The following is a 17,278-nucleotide window of genomic DNA, read 5'->3' as shown; positions in this document are numbered from 1 at the left end:
TCTTCCACCGTAAGACAAAGCGAACCTCACAGACCAGACCTCTCGACGTATCATGATCTGGGCCAACTTCGGGCTCTAGAGTAGCTCCACCTGCTGTATGAACGGCGTAGGTCGACTTCATACTTCTCGAATGGTACGAAACACTCAGATCTCTGACTTTATCATCATTTGGGAGTCTCAGACAATTAACAAGGTTTGAAGGTGTACGAAGATAGACTACCTCATGGTCTCTTGACAGTCTTCAGTTGCTATGCTCATGTGCAGATCGGAGTACTCGAGACGAGCCCAGCCTTGATTATTTCCTATGTAGGCAATGAGATCTACACAGTCCTCCGCAACCATCGGATATACCTTCCGTTTTTCACCGCCGAACCCCGTCCACATCTGCATCTGCCCTTCTCATCCATCTCGTGCTTTCTCCGAACGGTATGTCAGCTCATGATCATCGATGCGAGCTCCGTTCTAAGGAGTGCTTAGGAGCTCTATGCGCGCTAATACGAGATGCCGACCTCGTTAATTGACTCCTTTGGGCAGAATTTTCTCTGAGTTGTTCGGCCTTGTGGTTGGCGTTACGTCTTGACTTGCATTTGCCGTCCAGCAAATTCTGCTCGATGCATCCGCAAAATATCCGCCCTTATGCATCTAGCTGCTGGAAGCGTTTCATTGGTGTTCTAAGAAAGAATTAGGCTGGCTTGACAGTATTTTGACAGTTATAAAAGGGGGAGAAGGGGATGTTGTTGAGCCATAGCCTGTACTGGAGCAACTTCTTCGCCTCATTCCTCAACATGCAGAATAAGCTCTTTTTTCTCTCCATGATCGGCATGGCCGCTGGTGTGTATTCTTCAATTTATTTCCCTCGAGGCATAGCCTGAGACGTCGTTTGAATAGCGGGTCCCACCAAGCGTGCCTACTACAACTACCTCAAAAATGTCCCTGGGTTATCTCTCTATTCAGTCCCAGTCATCATCTGATCGCCTCTGCAGAACACCTGCCTTACAGCACCTGAGGTGGCCAAAGGTCAGATCTTGTGGTCTTCGTCTCCTATTTGAAGCTCATGTCGCTTTCAATTCACAGATAGCACTTGGCTCCCTAATGCCGTGAGTTCATCCCAGTCCTCCTTATCTGACGCCTTCGCTCAAGCACGCCCTTCTTTCGTCCAGCCTGTTACCGATGATGTTGTCGGAAGCAACGGAGGCGTGCCCATGTTTGTCGATGTCGGTATCATGGACACCACAACTTGTCAAGCCATGACCGATGTCCTTGTCGAGATTTGGTCCCGTAAGTACTGTCTCACCGACCTTCGTCATTCTGAGAGGTTGCTTAGCGTACTTCGCCTCACTATGTAGCCAACGCTGTCGGCGACTACGAGAGCAACTCCCTTCGTGGTGCTCAACTCACCGACCAGAACGGCATCGCCGAGATTCAGACCATCTTCCCGGGATTCACCTCCGATGGTGCCAACCACGTCAACGTGATCGTTCACCGTCCAGGCGTCACCTCTCCCGAAGGTATATATCCACAGAATAAATGGATCATCTACCAGGACTGCACGGAGTAATACAGCCTTGACTTACGATAGGTGTCTCGACCGTGGCTCACGTCGGCCAGCTCTTCTTCACGGACAAGTGGACCGAGGTCGTCTCCATTGACTCCGGGATCGCTCCATACAACGGGAACACGAACACTAGGTATACAGTTCGCTCGTATCTCATACCATACTTCTTCGACTGATCTGCTCTTATCGTCACAGGACTCTGAACAACAACGACCCGAACTTCATTCAGGCTAGCACGAACGCCTACTACCCCGTTCTTGAGTAAGTCTCACCGATGACTGAAATGTAGTTCTGCCACTAACAGTCCTGCACTATATCAGTATCGAGGACATCCAGGATGACTGGCCCGCTGGTGTCACTGCTTACATCAGTGCGTTCTCCTCATTTACTGTGCCATATCGCCCTGAGCTGATTCTTGACCCTTATGATTCAGCCATCGGTATCAACCCAGACGCCGAGTACTCCCTTGACTAAAGGAGTCATGGGCCAAACTGTGGGTAATGAGATGAGGATGAGGCGCGAAGGATGCCAGGCCCGTGATCAGACGACTCGTAACGAATTGTTAATGCATTTAGGACATAAATGATAAAACTATTTTGCGGCTTTGACTGAACGACTGATCACTAAAGTCGGATCAACCATGCACTCGGGTCGGTGTCGTTATACGAACGGTGAACTTGGAACACTTGTGCATGTCCCGATGGGGCGGTACTGTTGCCGAACAAGGGACGAATGAGCTCGAGGAAAGCGCTGCTCAGACGCAGAACGGGTGCAGAGCAGCAAAATTCTCGCGAGGACTATACTTGAACCATCCATCACTGTAGCAGCGGGCTCGACAAGGTTTGAAAGTGAAACCCAGTTGACGAATGCGCAGCCACGAGGACACTGTCCATTGCGTTCGAAGTTGGAGACGTGGTAATTCGATGTGGTACTATCATTCCTGGGGTGTTCGGTATTTTAGCAGTGTTCGGTATCAGCTCGTAGAGCAACCAATACATGCTCGAGTCTCCTCAATCTTTTTGCAACTCATTGAACTTGCTCCAGAGAGGCTACACAAAAATCCTGGAGCGACCACATGCGCAGGAAAAAAGACGATTTAAGGAATACCACTTCGCTAATTGTGATTTAAACATGAATCGTCTCTTGCGCTGTGGGATCGTCCCCGATCTGTGTCAATAAATCATTCTGAGATGCCATAGACCATGTCTACCGTACACCAATTTCTCCGGGGCACAGATCCATCGTCGTTGTTGAACGGCTGAACATCGGCCCTCTCCGCGCGTTGTCACAGATCGTCACGTCACGTCACACTGTTACCAGAGCGTCTTTTTTCCGTTTCTCAGGTTGCCTTCTCCTTCCTTTCGCCCTCGTCCACTCAAAAATGTCGTCGGATCTTACCATCACATTTGTTGTGGTCCTCAAAGGGGCCCGCCTTATGTCTCAGCCTCTCGACGGCGGACAGCCTGTTGTAGAGACGATCATAGAAGACCCCGTCGTTCTCACGATTCCAAAATCAAGGCTCGACGCCCTATGCCTCCACCCCGTCAAGTATCTTAGGTTCCTCGCTTGGGCCATTTTGATGCTTCCTGGCACTATCCAACTCGCGGACACATCTGAGGATCTTCCCGATGATTTTCCACTCGACTCGTTGCTCCCGGCGGCTGAGTACATCTTCGTACCGAGACCACCCTCCTCATGTGAGCATTCGCCTTTCTCGCCCACAGTCCAGTCAACTGACCATTTCCCTTGATATTCAGTTGGGGACGCCAGAACGTTCGACCCTACCACCCTGGGTAGGCAGGGAGAAGGCTCCGCAACCACCGAATCTCGGAAGCGGAATTTCAGTGACAAGCTTCGTGAGCGCGACGGGCGCTGCATCTTCACAGGATTCCTTTCCTTCGAGGCCGCCCACATTGTACCTTTCCAAAGAGGCAGTGAGGTGCGTTTTCTATCCGTCATGCCAGCACAAACCAATGCTTAACCACAGGTGGTCATCTCAGTGGCTTCAAAAGCTCATTCGATCACGCCTGCAGTCGGAGTCCCCTTCGTACAGTTGCGATGAACCGGGTCACGAGGTCGACGATCCCATCGCTACGCTGAGGGACATCGACGATAAAAGGAACGGTTTTTTGTGTGCCCCGCATGGTCTCTACGATGACGGCTCGTGGGCTATCATGCACGTAAGATTATTTGCCTGCATCATCCCCCAAGTTTGGGTCTAAATTGTGCCTCTTAGACTCCCAATCACATCCTCACCGTAGAAGATATACCAAAATCCGATCAACGGGCCCTGTTCCCTCCCCAGACACTCCCCAAACCCTCCGGAGCCGGTTACCAGCGATTCACTGCGCAATGGCTCATAAACCCATCGGACGTGCACCTCTTTGAGATGCGTGATAACACGGATGCCGCGTTTGCGAACCATAGAATGCAAAAGCCGTCCGCCTTTCTTCTCGATTGTGCCTACGGAGCTGCTGCATTACGACAATGGGGCGTTGGAGTCGACAGCGCGCTTCGTATATTCCCAGAACATCTTCCTCGACCTAAGCCTATCGAACACCTGAACATGTGCCAATCCAGACCGGAGTACTCTACCACCGCCGAAGATCGTGCATCGAGGCGAAGGAATGATGGAGATGACCATAGATCTGTGCGCTCGGATGACACAGTTGTCGATGGCACCGACAAGTTCGACGTCATGTATTCAGTGCTTACGCGCTTGTATAATGCAGGACTAGGCAAGCGTGGTGAGCCTCCCGATGCGAAAGTCACGAGGTGGCTCGACACAGCTGGTGCAGGAATATGATAGTTGTTGTGGTAATTTCATAGTGATTCAACTAGAGAAAGTTGTCCCGCCTCGTCGCATTTTGTCTCGCACCGTATTTCGTCGCATCTCGTTCGTCCCGTCTCGTCGTATTTTGTCTCGTACCGTATCTCGTCGCATCTCGTTCGTCCCGTCCCGTCGCATTTTGTATCGCATGATATCATACTGTATAATATTATCTCGCAGAACGTACAATCCCTCATTTTTTCTTTCCATCTCGCACCACTACTGTATTCTTAATATGGCAAAGCGTCGTGACATTTATGGTTCCAATCTTGGCAGGGTTGCTCAGCAGTCAGGAGTACTAGCAGTTACCCGTGCTCACGCACAAATATCGACCATTGGACGTTGATGACCCCTTCAACTCGAATATTTAGCCTATGGTCCCACACAAAGCCAATGTCAATATCACCATTGCTGTGGACCATTTCTTCTTGCCATTGGTCTACCATCGTTGGGCCAGCGGCAAGTTTTGTGGCCGCACATGTTCCCGAATACCTTGCTTGAAGGTCAAGAGGCGGGCGGAATTGCAATCGCGCACACAAGTTCGAGTCCGGCTAGCTCTCGCTTAGAGGGGGTGGGTGGGGAGGAGGTTTAACGTTATGCACCCGGGGTCCTCCCATGAATCCATTAGATAATCACACTGTACTGTGGCGCAGATTGGAGGATATTGTGGCTCAGAGGGAGGTCGTTCGAAAAAGCTCCATGTGAGTGCTGGCGACTAATATTGCAAAAAATGAGTAGCAAGATAGAGGTATACAGCACCAGAGTCCATAAATGACCATGTGAGAAATCCAAAGATGTACGGTACCACTAGTTATGGCGAGGTTGTTTACGAGCAGGAAGGTCTACCATAGTATTCGTGAAAGCACGGGAGCGTTTACCACCAGTCGGAGTAGAGGGAGGTATAGTAGTGGATCGATTATCAGCCTTAACAAACTCAAAGTGAGAGGGAATCAGAGGCGGATCAATACCACAGCTGGCATACTCCTTTGGATCAATCTGCATCGAACGCCACAGATCCTCGGGCAAGGGAAGACGAGCGCCATTGTTGGGATCACCAGGCAAAGCATATTCTCTGTGATGTATGCGAAGATGAGAAGCCATGTTATACCTCCAATATCCCTTATAACTGCGGCCACGTGAGCGAGTGTTGGTTTCTTCGCAAAGAGGGCATTGAATTGGTACGTTCCGGCAAGGTGTCGCAAGTGTTCCCTTGTTTGCGTTAGCGTAAGACCGAATCGTGCGGAAGAGTGGGCATTTGGATGTGACTTTTGTTGTATTGTTGGCAATGGAGATTGTAATTTCCTGGCATAACGGGTTATCGCTGCGGCCACAAGAGCCGCATGGCATTGGTGTACCAACCTAGTAAGTAGTATCATGGATGGACAGATGAGCGGATGATTGCTACATGTGGCAGAGCACAGCGGAGAACTTACTGCAGACGTCAAAGGACGTGGCTCAGCAGCTCCACACAGCGCACGAAGAATATGCCACCCAATATGGCCTCTCCACTGGTCCTTCTCGAAAGAGACGATGTCTCCGCAAAGATCGCACTTACGATCCCCACCGCCACCCATCTCTGATCGGAAAACCTTCGTGGCAATATCGTTCACGAGAATCGCGTCTCCTATCGAGAAGAAAGAACATCAATTTCATAATCTCGACACACCAAAAATAACGAAATAGATCAGGGAGAGTGCCACACCTTCAGAAGCATAAGGAAATCCTCCACGAGTTGACGAAGGGAGTACCGGGAGTGCATCGACACGAACATTATTATCAACCAGAGTCTCCCACAAGTTTGTGCTGAGCGAAAGCAGGTAGTCTTCATCAAACTCCCAAGTCGTGCCCACAGAGTTCACCTTCCCAAGAGCGTCCTCAGCGAGCCGCTCACAAGCAACGACAGAACGACAGTCGATTTGTGGGTTACAGAGACAACCAGCGACGGAGATTATGCATGGTTTCTCGGTAACGATCTGGGAGCCGCGCATCCTCGCGTCTGCCATCACAAATCCACCGTCCCAGACCCAGACCCATGGTGAATCTTGAAAGGCTTGAGCGAAGCCAGGAGCATGTGAAGTCGTGTCAAAGTGAGTCGATATGATGTCTGCGCCAACAGAGAGAGAAGTCGCCTGTGATATGTGAAGCACAGGTGGACATCAATAATCCAGAGTCAGTGTTGTTGTCTCCTTGTGGAACACGATGGGACGTACTCGGTGCATGGTCAATATCTGACCTTCGAGTCGCACATCAGCTTCGGGATTTGTGATGGTATATACTGGAAGAGACGGTTCCTGAGTCTGTCCTCGCGTGATTTTTGTACATCGTACAAGGGCAAGGGAGACGATTTGTTCGTTGCGTAGGAGGGTGGCAAAGTGATCTCCCTGGACGAACGTATCAGGCCCGATTAGTTCAGTGGATGTATTCAGATTTGGCTGCCAGGTGGGTTTGGTGAAAGGTCGGACACGCTCCGGGAGATTCTTCGACTTGTGGATAAAATGTGCATTGATCACAAGTCGGCAGATCGTTTGCTTGTGAACGGGCTTCTCGTTGCAGAGTAACCAGTCGTCCGGAGCAATCCCAGGCCCCAGTTCAAGCGAATGAGTGCCGTCAAGGCCGGGCAAGCTTTCCTCAAGTGAAACTTCCAACTCGGCGGACTCGATGTCTTCGAAGAGCCATGATGGTATGGTGTATTCATCCCATGGTTCGTCTTCTTCTGAAGAATGCATACCACGATCAGTAGCTGCCGATAGAGAAGTAAAGCAAGACATACCAGAAACACCTAGTCTATCAGTCATATCGGTATCGGCATTCGCGTTGGTCGTAGTCGGAGTGGAAGAGCCAGCGATAGCGGTACTTGACGGGTTCGTAGAGTCGTCGTGTGGGGATAATTCAGAGGTAGTCGATGTAGCGGCGGTGTGTCCAGTATCAGTTTGGGGAAGGGTGCTGTCGGAGGGCTGCTGTATCGTATCCGAAGGGATTGATCTATCGGGCTCGTCATCGTCTACCCCAGGAAACTGTCCTGTCCCGAATGGGCAGAGTAGGTCGATTAAGCCACCACTCAAGATCTCCTCGAGGTTAGCGGAGTCTTGTGGCATCGAAGACTGGCGGATGGTCTCCTCTGCTGCACGACAACCAGCGGCCCAAGCATCAGGAAGTGAAATGTTCCTCACGGAAGCATCTCCCTCCCATGATGCGACATTCATGTGGTCGAGCGCCTCTGTGCGAGTGACTTTGAGACGGCGCTGTCCGCTGTCGAGGTCAGGATTACGAGCCAGAGCTCCATCGATATCGACAGCATGCCCAAGACGGTCGACACCCTGATTATAACGCATACCCGAGTCATGAGCGCCGAGCATTCGAACGCGGCCAAACAACTTCTCCAAGCGATCGTCACCCAGCTCGAAGAGATGGAATAGCTGTGATGGGTCGAGTGCTTGCTGCTTTGCGATGCAGAAGATGGCATTCTTCACCATGCACTGTGAATCGCCATACAACTGATTCGACATGTAGTGGTTGCGATAGAGTCGGAAAAAGGCGAAGGAAAGATGAGCGAACTTGCTCAGGTATCTGACCTGCTCTGTAAGTGAAAGCCGCGGGTTGATATACGCCTCCAGGATTGACTCGCAGAGATCCGAAAGTAGTCGTATAGCATCAAGGTCCGCGATGATATTCGGGTTTGCAGAATCCAGGTGAAGTGAGCGAAGGTCGACGATGGCACGCATGAGCTCTATGGAACGAGGTACGTCCTGTGGATCGGAAGGGTAGAGAAGCTTCTGTACCGAGTCGGCATCCTGACCATCGAGGAGCACTAAGTACCGCGAGAGAAACGATGGATTGATGATGCGTCCAGGCCCTAGTACAATGCCAGACACGGAACGCAGCAAGGTACAGATACCTACAGTGAGGGAAACTCGTCAGTGACCGAACTGAGCACAATGGAAATTGAACTACGAAGCCTACATTTGTAGACGTGCTTCCAATCGAAGTCGAGTGTTACATCTCCCTCGCCGGTGAGAAGGTTGAGGCCCAGAACCTTCACTAGTGTGGTGTATGTCGGAGAGGACGGAGAAAGGGGCTTCTTGACAAAGAGATGGTACCCGGCTTTACGCCGAGTCGAATCACCATCGGTCGCAACGGACCAGAGTGGCCCAAGCAGAGCAGCGGCGACTTTGTTATAACCGGCGATGAGCGTCTCGAAGATATAGGCCATATCCGACGCATCTTCCTGCTTGCATGTAGGCGCAGCAAGTATGGGATATGTTCGTGAGTCTCCAGAACCGAAGAAAGAGATCGAGGCGACGGTCATCTCCTTTCCGAGATGGAGCTCGCCTTTGGCCAATTGTTTCGCAATATTGACCGCTGAGTGATAGGTATGCAGAACGAGGTCGACCATGCCAGAATGCTTCCAACAAAGGCCGCCGACCTTATTGAATTGGCGGAAGTGGCAAGCTGCCTCCTCGATGGCAACTTCATCGATGAGAAGTGAGGCACCGTGATGATGGAGGACTCCGGCGATGCTCGTCAATGGCTTCACAAGAACCTCCAGAAGATTATGGTCGATTGTGTGGCGCGTGATGTTCCCGACCGTAGGCATGATACAAATGAACGAAAGGTGATGCTGGAGAGTTCGAAGAGAGGGGAGACCTAGTGCATGGTTCATCTGGTACAGCAGAGAGCGACCGCCGATGCGATATATCAATGTAGAGATGTCGAGTGTGCGTTTGGACACAAAGCGAGGATTATAGGTGCCCTTTATGGCCTGCTCGATCTGCGTTACGATGGCAGGGATGCTAGCGCCATGGCGTAGAGCCGTTTGAACAAGGGCACCAACTTTTGCTGCATCCATCTCCGCGAGAGCCATGGTGAACCGTTTGAAGTCCACGGCTCTTTGTGTAGCGGCGGCGATGGAACGGGTGAGATTGAGCGACTGTCAACAACCGTCGACGATCAGAAACATCAGTATTGAAGGCAATCAGTGCACATACCTTCAACTTCCACTGATTTATCTGCTCTTTACCTTCGCGCAGTCGATCACGGAGCTGTTGAGGGCTGAATGAGATGGTCTTGTTTGGAACGGCCCCTGTCTGTGCTGCTGAGACGACCCGTGCGACGCGAGGGGCTATGATCTGGCATTCGAGACATGGTACATTTGCATCGGGCACCGTCTCAGTACACCGATGCGAATGCGCACGAAACCAGCGTCCTTTGTCCTGGATATTGATGGAAAACAGCAACTGGTCCTGTCCGGCGGTGGGGCCAAGACGTGACCAAGGAAAAGTGTCATAGATGTCGAGCTCGACTGGCCAGTGAACAGAAATCCCGGGGCACTGCTGAAGGAGAGGTCCATCAGGTACGTCGGGTGGCGCTGAGCCAGGACGATTGCCGTTGTCGGAATATCTAGTGAGGAGTTTATAGATGAATTAGCATATACTCAAAGACAGCGAAGAGCTCAGAGAATCATGAGAGAAAGAGAATATAAGACGAATGTACAAGCTTACCCTATATACGCCTCATCAAATTCACGAGCGTTCTGGCTAGACCACACCCTATCACTTCGTTTGATAGGTGAATTTGGATCGGGTGGTGCGCTGGACGTTCTTTCCGGCGGCTGATTCTCTCCCTGACCAAGCTGAGCTACCAAAGACTTCCATTTCATCGCATAGGCCTTCCCTTTACGATGAGCAACTAGTGGCGAAAAGTGGCCATCTGTATCGCCCAAAGTCAAGTCGGAAGGGATGGTGGTTGAGATCCATGAATGGCAGTCGGGACATTGGAGCTCCCACTTGGTGGTAGCTACGTTATGCCGTGCTGAGAGTGCGCCGTCAGAATAGGCTACCGAAAGAGAAGCTTTGGTGTTTTCAATTGCGCGTTGCGTGGCGGGTGGTTGCAGAGGCTGGTGAGCGAGTGGGTCTGGAGCACTGTTCATATGGACAAATGCTGATGCTGAAGAATTTATGTATGAGGTAACTGATGGATAAGTGGGAATGGGGGTAGAGATGAGAGGCGGAGGGTAGGTGGGAGCCGATGCAAATCTGGGAGGCGCGTTCTCTGGGTCCAAGAAAGCGACATCGTACTCCTCGGGTCCATCGAGAAAGTTCGGTGGAGCTGAGAGTTATAATATATGGATTAGAGCCTAGTTTCCAGGATGTGCGTGCTGGCACTTACCTATAGACGGGCCGGGCTCGGCTTGAGTCTGAGGAGGTCGGGTTGTACGAACTGGAGTCCGGAAATTATCACGAGAACCTCCCAGATTTACGAAGGGGAACATAGCACCAAGTAAAAGTATTGCCAAGATCATCGAGAGCAGAAGGACAGCTGCATGTACGTAGCGTTGAGTGGTTGGTGTGCTGCCGGAACACTGACCGAAAAGTCTGCCTCTTATACTCGCTGAGGCATAGGGTTCTGGTCATTCAAGACTCCGTTGTTGGAGTAAGTCCAACGGAGAGACAAGATACCCTTGCCCATCGCTTGAACAACCCAATACCCTGGGTATGCAGCTAAAACAGCGTCGATACAGCGTGCGGGCCACATGTTATCTGAGTCGTCTCTTATCGATGACATTACACGAGTAACTCGCAAAATGCACATCCCAAGAGAGAGCTGTATCGAGCTCGTTCTAAGATGAGTTCGGGACGAAGGGCTATGTTATATTGAGATGCTGGTAGAGCGTGCAAGGAGCTCATCGAGAAAGAAACACAAGCGGCGCAAGGGCTCGTGCACGCCACTGTAATCGGAGTGAAGTAGCGGAGTTCGAAATGGGCAACATCCGAAAGAACGTACTTAGTGGTGTTCGTGAATAACTCTCGGTTGACTCTCGGTGTATACTCTGGCACGACCATGCCTCTTGCTCTCGAAGTCGTAGGAATCTGATCGCTGACGCGATTTCTCTGGGCTTAGGGTACTCGTATCTTCTTCGGATCTCTGTGCTAGCCCTGAACCCACTGAGAACAACTTTGCGGATCTCGAGTCGGCCACAAAGTCAACTTGAACCCTGGTCATAGGGTTGTTTGCACGGTGTGCTTCATGTTGCATCGTGGAAAGGCACAACTCTCAGGGATCCCAGCTTATATTTGAGGATCTACTATTTTGACCTCCCTGTGTGACGACACGCTCTACTGTGCTGCTCTCGACTCGGACAACCTCTGCTGAAACTGCTAATCAATCTGCGATGACTGACTCGCATCCCTGTCCCGCATCTGTTGTTCAGTCATTACAGCATGCTGCTGAGCAAGTCAGTGGGTTTATTTCTCGTAAGTTACTCCTATAGTGCATTCTTGACATCACTGCCCATGAGCGGCGCAATTTCGTTGCATTTCTCTTACCTCTGATGCAGGGACGATTCATGTATTGCCACGACGCTACGCTGATGGCAGTAACACAGCGTTTCTGCTGCAACTGGAGGGTATTTTATATCGTTGATACCTATCTACTGTTATTGACTAATCAGGGTATGCAGCTATTTTGATGTCTAGGCGGATTCATCGCTTGCTTGACCGGATCGCCTCTCCAACGCCACCAATCTACCAACTCATGACACAAATCATCTCTGGGCGATGGCACAGGTTCAATTACTCTCGGTACCTTGTTCGGGATGTCAACCTGAGAGAGATCTGGGACGTTGGACGTCGTGAAGGTAGCAGGATACTGTTCGATGCTGGTCGTACAGTCGACGTACAAGATCTTCCTCATATCACCACTACCTGTGACAATTACTGCCATCGAAAGCTCTCTCCAACAACCTCCTTTATCTCCCTTGAAGACCAACTGACGTTGGCAAACGAACTCGAGGATAGCCCATCCCAATCCGGCTGTCCTAGCGTGTCATCAACACCATCGGAAATCAGCCTTCTAGGGGAAGAATATGTGCTAGTAGGTGGATGTTCGGTGGGTTCACTCTTTCGAGTTTCTATGTGTGTCATTACTTATTCTGTAACGTGTACTTTGATTCACCACCTTTGATAGGCTTGTTAACTATGAGAACCGTGGTATGAATGAAGATCATGTGGCGTCCAAGATTTCGCACTGGACAAGGTGCGAAAAGGTCATGTTCCGGATCGGTACTATCATTGAACTCATTATCTCTTGCTTAGGTTTGATATAGAATATAAGTCATCTTCCGTTGGGTGCAGATACATCATTCCACTTTATAGTGGTAGCATACCATAACAGTGCCATATTGGGAAGGCTTTTTTTGATCTACATGACTTGTTATGTGCTCTTTGAGTTAGATAAGCTTGCCCATGAATAAAATACTCAAATCTCGGCACAGTCTCGCACAGAATCAGATTCCGTTCACACTGCAAACTTCGCACTTCGAGCGTAGACGTAGTGAGAGGCGAAGTGAGCGCCACGGTGCCACCTAATCCCCAGAGAAGGACCCCAGGGCACCGCTCTCATTTCCAATTCATTTCGGAAGATTTGGAACTTTAGCCGAACCCCGAGCTGTGTGCGCGATTGCAATTCCGCACGCCTCTTGTTGAAGGTCCATCCAACCCCCGTAAGTGTGCCTGGAAATCTACAACGGAACAAACACATACAAATATGTGCGATAAGATGAAGGAGCATATCGATAAGATTGCGTTCTATATTTGGCGCTCGTTGACATAAATCTTCGTAAACTTCTGTGAATATTAACCTCTCGTTCACTTCCTTCAATTTTGCGACTGTGCTCTGTTTCTGTTTGTCATATCCTTAATGTCTGTCCGTGATATTTAGTGTGGAGGAACGAAATTTATTTGTTGGGAAATTCTTTGGGGATGACATGCTGCCTCGCCGTTTGTCCGGTCACGTGATCGACGCGTCCATTTGTTGAAACTTGCTCTCCCTCTCCATGCGCGTGCTCGGAGCCGACCGGTCCCTCCCAGCGTCCTGTATATATACCTCTTCTGGCTCCTCCCGCCGTCCTTGTCACTGCTACACCCGCTGCGGGGCTGTTTGAAATGGGCTGCGGCTCTTGCGACCAACCCATATTCTCTCAAGATTCCATGCCTTCATGCTTTGTGTCCGCGATCTATTGCCTGTTTTGCATGATCATATGATGATCAGCATCGGTGCGTTCTTTTCTTTCACTCCGCGCTTTTTCACGTTCGAGCACAATGACGTCGTGTCGTTGCTCGAAGGGCTGCAATTCTGCCGTTCATGCCACCACACGACGTCATGGGTCCTGGTACTGAACTCTTCTTGCCAAGTGTTCCCCTTTTGCACGCTCCCTTCTTGGTGAGGTTTTCTTTCGCTTACGAACTTTACGCTGACATGATATACTCTTGCAGTGGCCCTCTATCGGGCTCATTCTCTCCACACCACCAGCCTCTTCCTCAGTATATTCATGCGCTCATCTTCATGCGCTCATCTTCATCCACCAGCACCTAGTGCATTCATCCATCCTTCCCAATCGATCATCCTCTTCCAAAATTGGCGGCTTGTGCGCCTGCAAGAATTGATCGTCGTCGAAGTCCCGCAGCAATCAGATCGTCTCGCGACCTGAGCTTCTGGATAACGCTACGTAGAGGTTGAACAGTGACAACCCGTTCGATGGTGGCTGTGCGAGGTCGACGAGGACATATGGAATGGTTTGTCCTTGTGCTCGGTAGTCAGTGAACGCGTATGCGGATGCCATGGGCAGTTGGCGGTGGTGTACCCTCTTGGTTGTGAGTTTCCCGTTTACCTTCATACGGATGTCAAAGGATCGCGCGATGGGTTCGATGGGTATGACCTGGTCCTCCAGTCCAGCGAGACGTGTAGCACGGGTGCGATCAAGTTTCACAAGAATATATGCCGGTTGATGTTGAAGGTGGATAACATCGCCGTCGCCGATTGGCGGCTCCGCCTCGTGTAGTACGATGCCAACTACTGTGCCCCTGGCGCCGTTGGTGATGTCGAGGTCCGTTTCGACATTGGTGGTGACCATGACTTTCATACCGATTGCAACGTCTATGCAGTCCGGGAGCTGGTTCCTGCCATCGGCCCTGGTGGCGTTGAGCCGTTTACGCTGCACGTCGACCTTCTCGCGCAGCGTGAGGTCCCTGCGCCCTCGCCGATCTTTCACGGTATCGTCTGCACGGATGACGAAACGTCGGCAGCCCGAGTCGGCACAGTGCTGTTGGACTGCGTGGTCGTTCCATTTCAGTCGGACGGCATGTCGTGGAGTGACAAGACCTGCGCCTTTCCATGGAGCCGTGGTGAAATCGGTTGGCGCACAGTGCTCGCTACCTAGGAGTTGTCCACGGAGCATTGTGATATCTTCTGGTTGAACTCGACCGAACCGTAAGTTCCGCAGGAAGTCACGCCACACTGTGTCGGTGACTCGCATCTGTTCTCTCAGAATGACCACCTCTCTGAACTCGTCGAATATTGCTCGGCCTAGCTGAGACTCCGTGCTATCATAGGTGTTCGACGGCCAGTATAACGCCTCCTCTCCTCCCATGACAGGTGGAAACTGATGATGGTCGCCACAGAGAATAACACTGATGCCGCCAAAGGATCTTTCGCTCGTCGGATCGCCCGCCTGTTGTTTTCCGATGCCAATGTTTCGCGACAGAGCGGCGAAGACTGTCTTCCCGATCATGGAGTACTCATCGATAATGAGATAGCGAACGTGGAGGAAAAACCGTTGCAGCTTGGCTTTCGCCTCGTCACTTAAGCGGCCTTTGTTCTGAGAGATGGAGCCAATGATGTGTGTGGTTTTGCCATTGATAAGGGATGCTGCGATGCCGGTATACGCTCCTTTCACGAGAAGGCGAGACGCATTCGACTCCTGGAACCGGTTCGTGATGGTCTGGATGACTTTGGATTTGCCTGTGCCACCCTCCCCCGAGATAATCATGCGCAGTGGCGGCGGATCCTTCCCTGCGAGGCTCTGGTCCAAATGCCATGAAACAATGTCGTACGCACGACGCTGATCCACTTTCAACTCGGCAACTGATGCGGGGGTCAGTGCCTCCTCGGACATTTCGACTTCCCGCATATGCACAGATGGCCGGTCGTCTTCATCGTGCAGTTGTACGTCGCCCCCACCATCTTCTGGATCCTGTGTATACAGAGATTCGAGGGCTTGGCGGCTGATGTCATCCTGCATCTGTTCTCGCCATCGGGATAACTGATCCTGTGTCGAGGGGGATGAGTGTGTGATGCCTTGCGTACTGCTTGGCTGGCGTTCACGAGGGAGACAAGTGTCCCCGCTGTACGTGTCGTGAGCATCCTTGAACACACCCGCCTGGAACGCTTGCAGGACAGCTAATCTGGCATGCTGCTGCTCTCGCGGTGATCTCTCTTCCGAGCGTAGTTCATCGAGGAGCTTGGGTGTAAGCTGTTGCTCCTCCGCGATGACCGGACTGTCTTCGTCCATGGCGAAATCGTCTGTGCTTTGATTTTGGCCCGTACGCTTTTGACGTTCCGCACGCCGCTCCTTGGCCGCTGATTCGCACTCATGATAGTACTGGAATCCGTCGATCATACGACGGGTATGAGTATCTGTATTCGTCTTGAATGCCGCGAATGCGTCTGCCCATGTCTCGTTCGGTTGCTTGAGATCCCTCGCTAAGTCTCGCCATGGTTTGAGGAGAACAAGTATCGATGCACAGTAGTAGTCGTAGATCTCCGGGTCGTCGCTTCGAGGGATTGTGTGGCCGCCAATGAAATTGGCCAGGTTATTGTGGCCCATGCTGCGAACGACTCGCACGATCTTGTCGTGCCTGGGATGGCCATTCTGATAACGAATACGTTCATTGCGAGGTCGTCCTGATCCGCTCGCTCCCGATTCCACTGAATGTGCTTCGACTGGCGGGCTCTGTGTTGCTGGATCTGGTTGATCTTCGTACGTGTCGGCAATGAACTGGACCAGGTTGCTTTCTTGGAGCGCGTGACCTCGGCAGCGGTAATCGTCGACTTGAGACTTTCCATATAGCTTGCCGCTACTGTCGCCTCCAATCGTCACCATCTCGTTTGCCTGAGTTTACCGTCAGTCTAGCAACGGGGCAGCTGGGTGAGTGGTGAGATTCTTGGTGTCGTGTCCGTTCGTGATCAGTTTACAGTCGTTGTTGCACATGAGGTTGATTGTTATTGCAGGGTTCCACCCATTGACCCGCGCGTACAATCTCTTCGGACACCATCAGGCGTCCTTGTAGTGAGCATTATAATGAGGCACACCATTTCCGTCTGGGCTCATTGTAAAGAGCCGCGGCATTTGCGTGCCCCTCCCTCATTATAATGAGCTCTTGGGACGTCTTCCGGGCGGTTTTGCTCATTATAATGCGCCTCCACCCACTCAAACCATTTTCAGACTCCGCACTAGTGGAAAACAACGGATGTTTGTTTGTCTTTGTTTATCTCTCTGATTCCTACAGCTGCTGCCCTGGATCACCGCTTTCGATACTATTTCACACGGGGCTACTCCCGGCGGGTCCGCCACATCTCTCCCTTCCCCCATTCCATTGTACTTTCTTTGCTATTATAGTAGTTTTACATGTGTTACAGATTACTATAGTGCACACAGCACTCAAAACCATTACATTGGCCATCAAGAACCAGGTGTCATGTTTTTATGGTACTTGTGGCCGGTTCTTAGCTGGTGCCACACTACTCTACAGGGCTCAGAAATTTAGATCCCAGTGAATTCAACCAGCGGTGAAAAGTACATTAAATAATGAACCTGATTTCCCTGCATTAATCTAAAGAAAAATTTCGAATGACTCTCATGCTGTTGTATTGGGGGGTTGAATATCGGTTCCGCCACATTGGTGCCACATTATTCGCGACTTAGAAATTTTCGTGATAGGCGGCAGTGCCACACTCACCGAACTTGTGCTTTCTGCAGCTGCAAATTGGGCCACATCACTTTGGTGCCGTGACTCGCTGGTCTGCTCGGACAGACCATGTTTTTTTTCAGGAGCAAGTAC

The 17,278-nt window shown here is 51.1% G+C and overlaps 4 protein-coding genes across 4 annotated transcripts; 2 read left to right on the top strand and 2 right to left on the bottom strand.

Moving 5' to 3' along the window:
* Positions 1 to 761: 761 nt before the first annotated feature.
* STEHIDRAFT_139647 (aromatic compound dioxygenase) lies at positions 762 to 2,157 on the top strand. Its single transcript, XM_007304640.1, has 10 exons — positions 762 to 831; positions 889 to 929; positions 984 to 1,017; positions 1,075 to 1,097; positions 1,161 to 1,278; positions 1,347 to 1,508; positions 1,580 to 1,688; positions 1,751 to 1,816; positions 1,876 to 1,925; positions 1,989 to 2,157. Exons 1-10 carry the CDS (start codon positions 786 to 788, stop codon positions 2,027 to 2,029), a joined length of 690 nt encoding a protein of 229 aa, XP_007304702.1. The 5' UTR covers positions 762 to 785; the 3' UTR covers positions 2,030 to 2,157.
* Positions 2,158 to 2,918: 761 nt separating this feature from the next.
* STEHIDRAFT_139646 (uncharacterized protein) lies at positions 2,919 to 4,681 on the top strand. The gene is made up of 4 exons (XM_007304639.1): positions 2,919 to 3,252; positions 3,313 to 3,494; positions 3,556 to 3,735; positions 3,792 to 4,681. The coding sequence occupies exons 1-4, from the start codon at positions 2,937 to 2,939 to the stop codon at positions 4,359 to 4,361; spliced, it is 1,248 nt and encodes a 415-aa protein (XP_007304701.1). The 5' UTR covers positions 2,919 to 2,936; the 3' UTR covers positions 4,362 to 4,681.
* A 2,646-nt stretch (positions 4,682 to 7,327) lies between these two features.
* Positions 7,328 to 9,309, bottom strand: STEHIDRAFT_25295 (uncharacterized protein; the record flags this gene model as incomplete). Its single annotated transcript, XM_007304505.1, has 2 exons — positions 7,328 to 8,280; positions 8,337 to 9,309. Coding segments are annotated over 2 exons (1,926 nt in total), but the record flags the coding sequence as incomplete, so codon positions are not given.
* Positions 9,310 to 14,124: 4,815 nt separating this feature from the next.
* Positions 14,125 to 15,024, bottom strand: STEHIDRAFT_27417 (uncharacterized protein; the record flags this gene model as incomplete). Its single annotated transcript, XM_007304508.1, has 3 exons — positions 14,125 to 14,540; positions 14,595 to 14,801; positions 14,850 to 15,024. Coding segments are annotated over 3 exons (798 nt in total), but the record flags the coding sequence as incomplete, so codon positions are not given.
* Between the last annotated feature and the right edge of the window lie 2,254 nt (positions 15,025 to 17,278).

The sequence above is a fragment of the Stereum hirsutum genome (genome assembly GCF_000264905.1).
Source record: "Stereum hirsutum FP-91666 SS1 unplaced genomic scaffold STEHIscaffold_8, whole genome shotgun sequence".
Classification (NCBI taxonomy): domain Eukaryota; kingdom Fungi; phylum Basidiomycota; class Agaricomycetes; order Russulales; family Stereaceae; genus Stereum; species Stereum hirsutum.
Note: the sequence above shows the minus strand (reverse complement) of the source record. Positions and strands in the feature narration are given on the sequence as shown.

Coding starts and splice junctions, on each gene's coding strand:
- STEHIDRAFT_139647 (XM_007304640.1), top strand. CDS start 786: ATGCAGAATAAGCTCTTTTTTCTCTCCATGATCGGCATGGCCGCTG. Junction 1,509..1,579: donor AGGCGTCACCTCTCCCGAAG/GTATATATCCAC, acceptor GACTTACGATAG/GTGTCTCGACCGTGGCTCAC. Junction 1,689..1,750: donor AACGGGAACACGAACACTAG/GTATACAGTTCG, acceptor TTATCGTCACAG/GACTCTGAACAACAACGACC.
- STEHIDRAFT_139646 (XM_007304639.1), top strand. CDS start 2,937: ATGTCGTCGGATCTTACCATCACATTTGTTGTGGTCCTCAAAGGGGCC. Junction 3,253..3,312: donor ACCGAGACCACCCTCCTCAT/GTGAGCATTCGC, acceptor CTTGATATTCAG/TTGGGGACGCCAGAACGTTC. Junction 3,736..3,791: donor GCTCGTGGGCTATCATGCAC/GTAAGATTATTT, acceptor TGTGCCTCTTAG/ACTCCCAATCACATCCTCAC.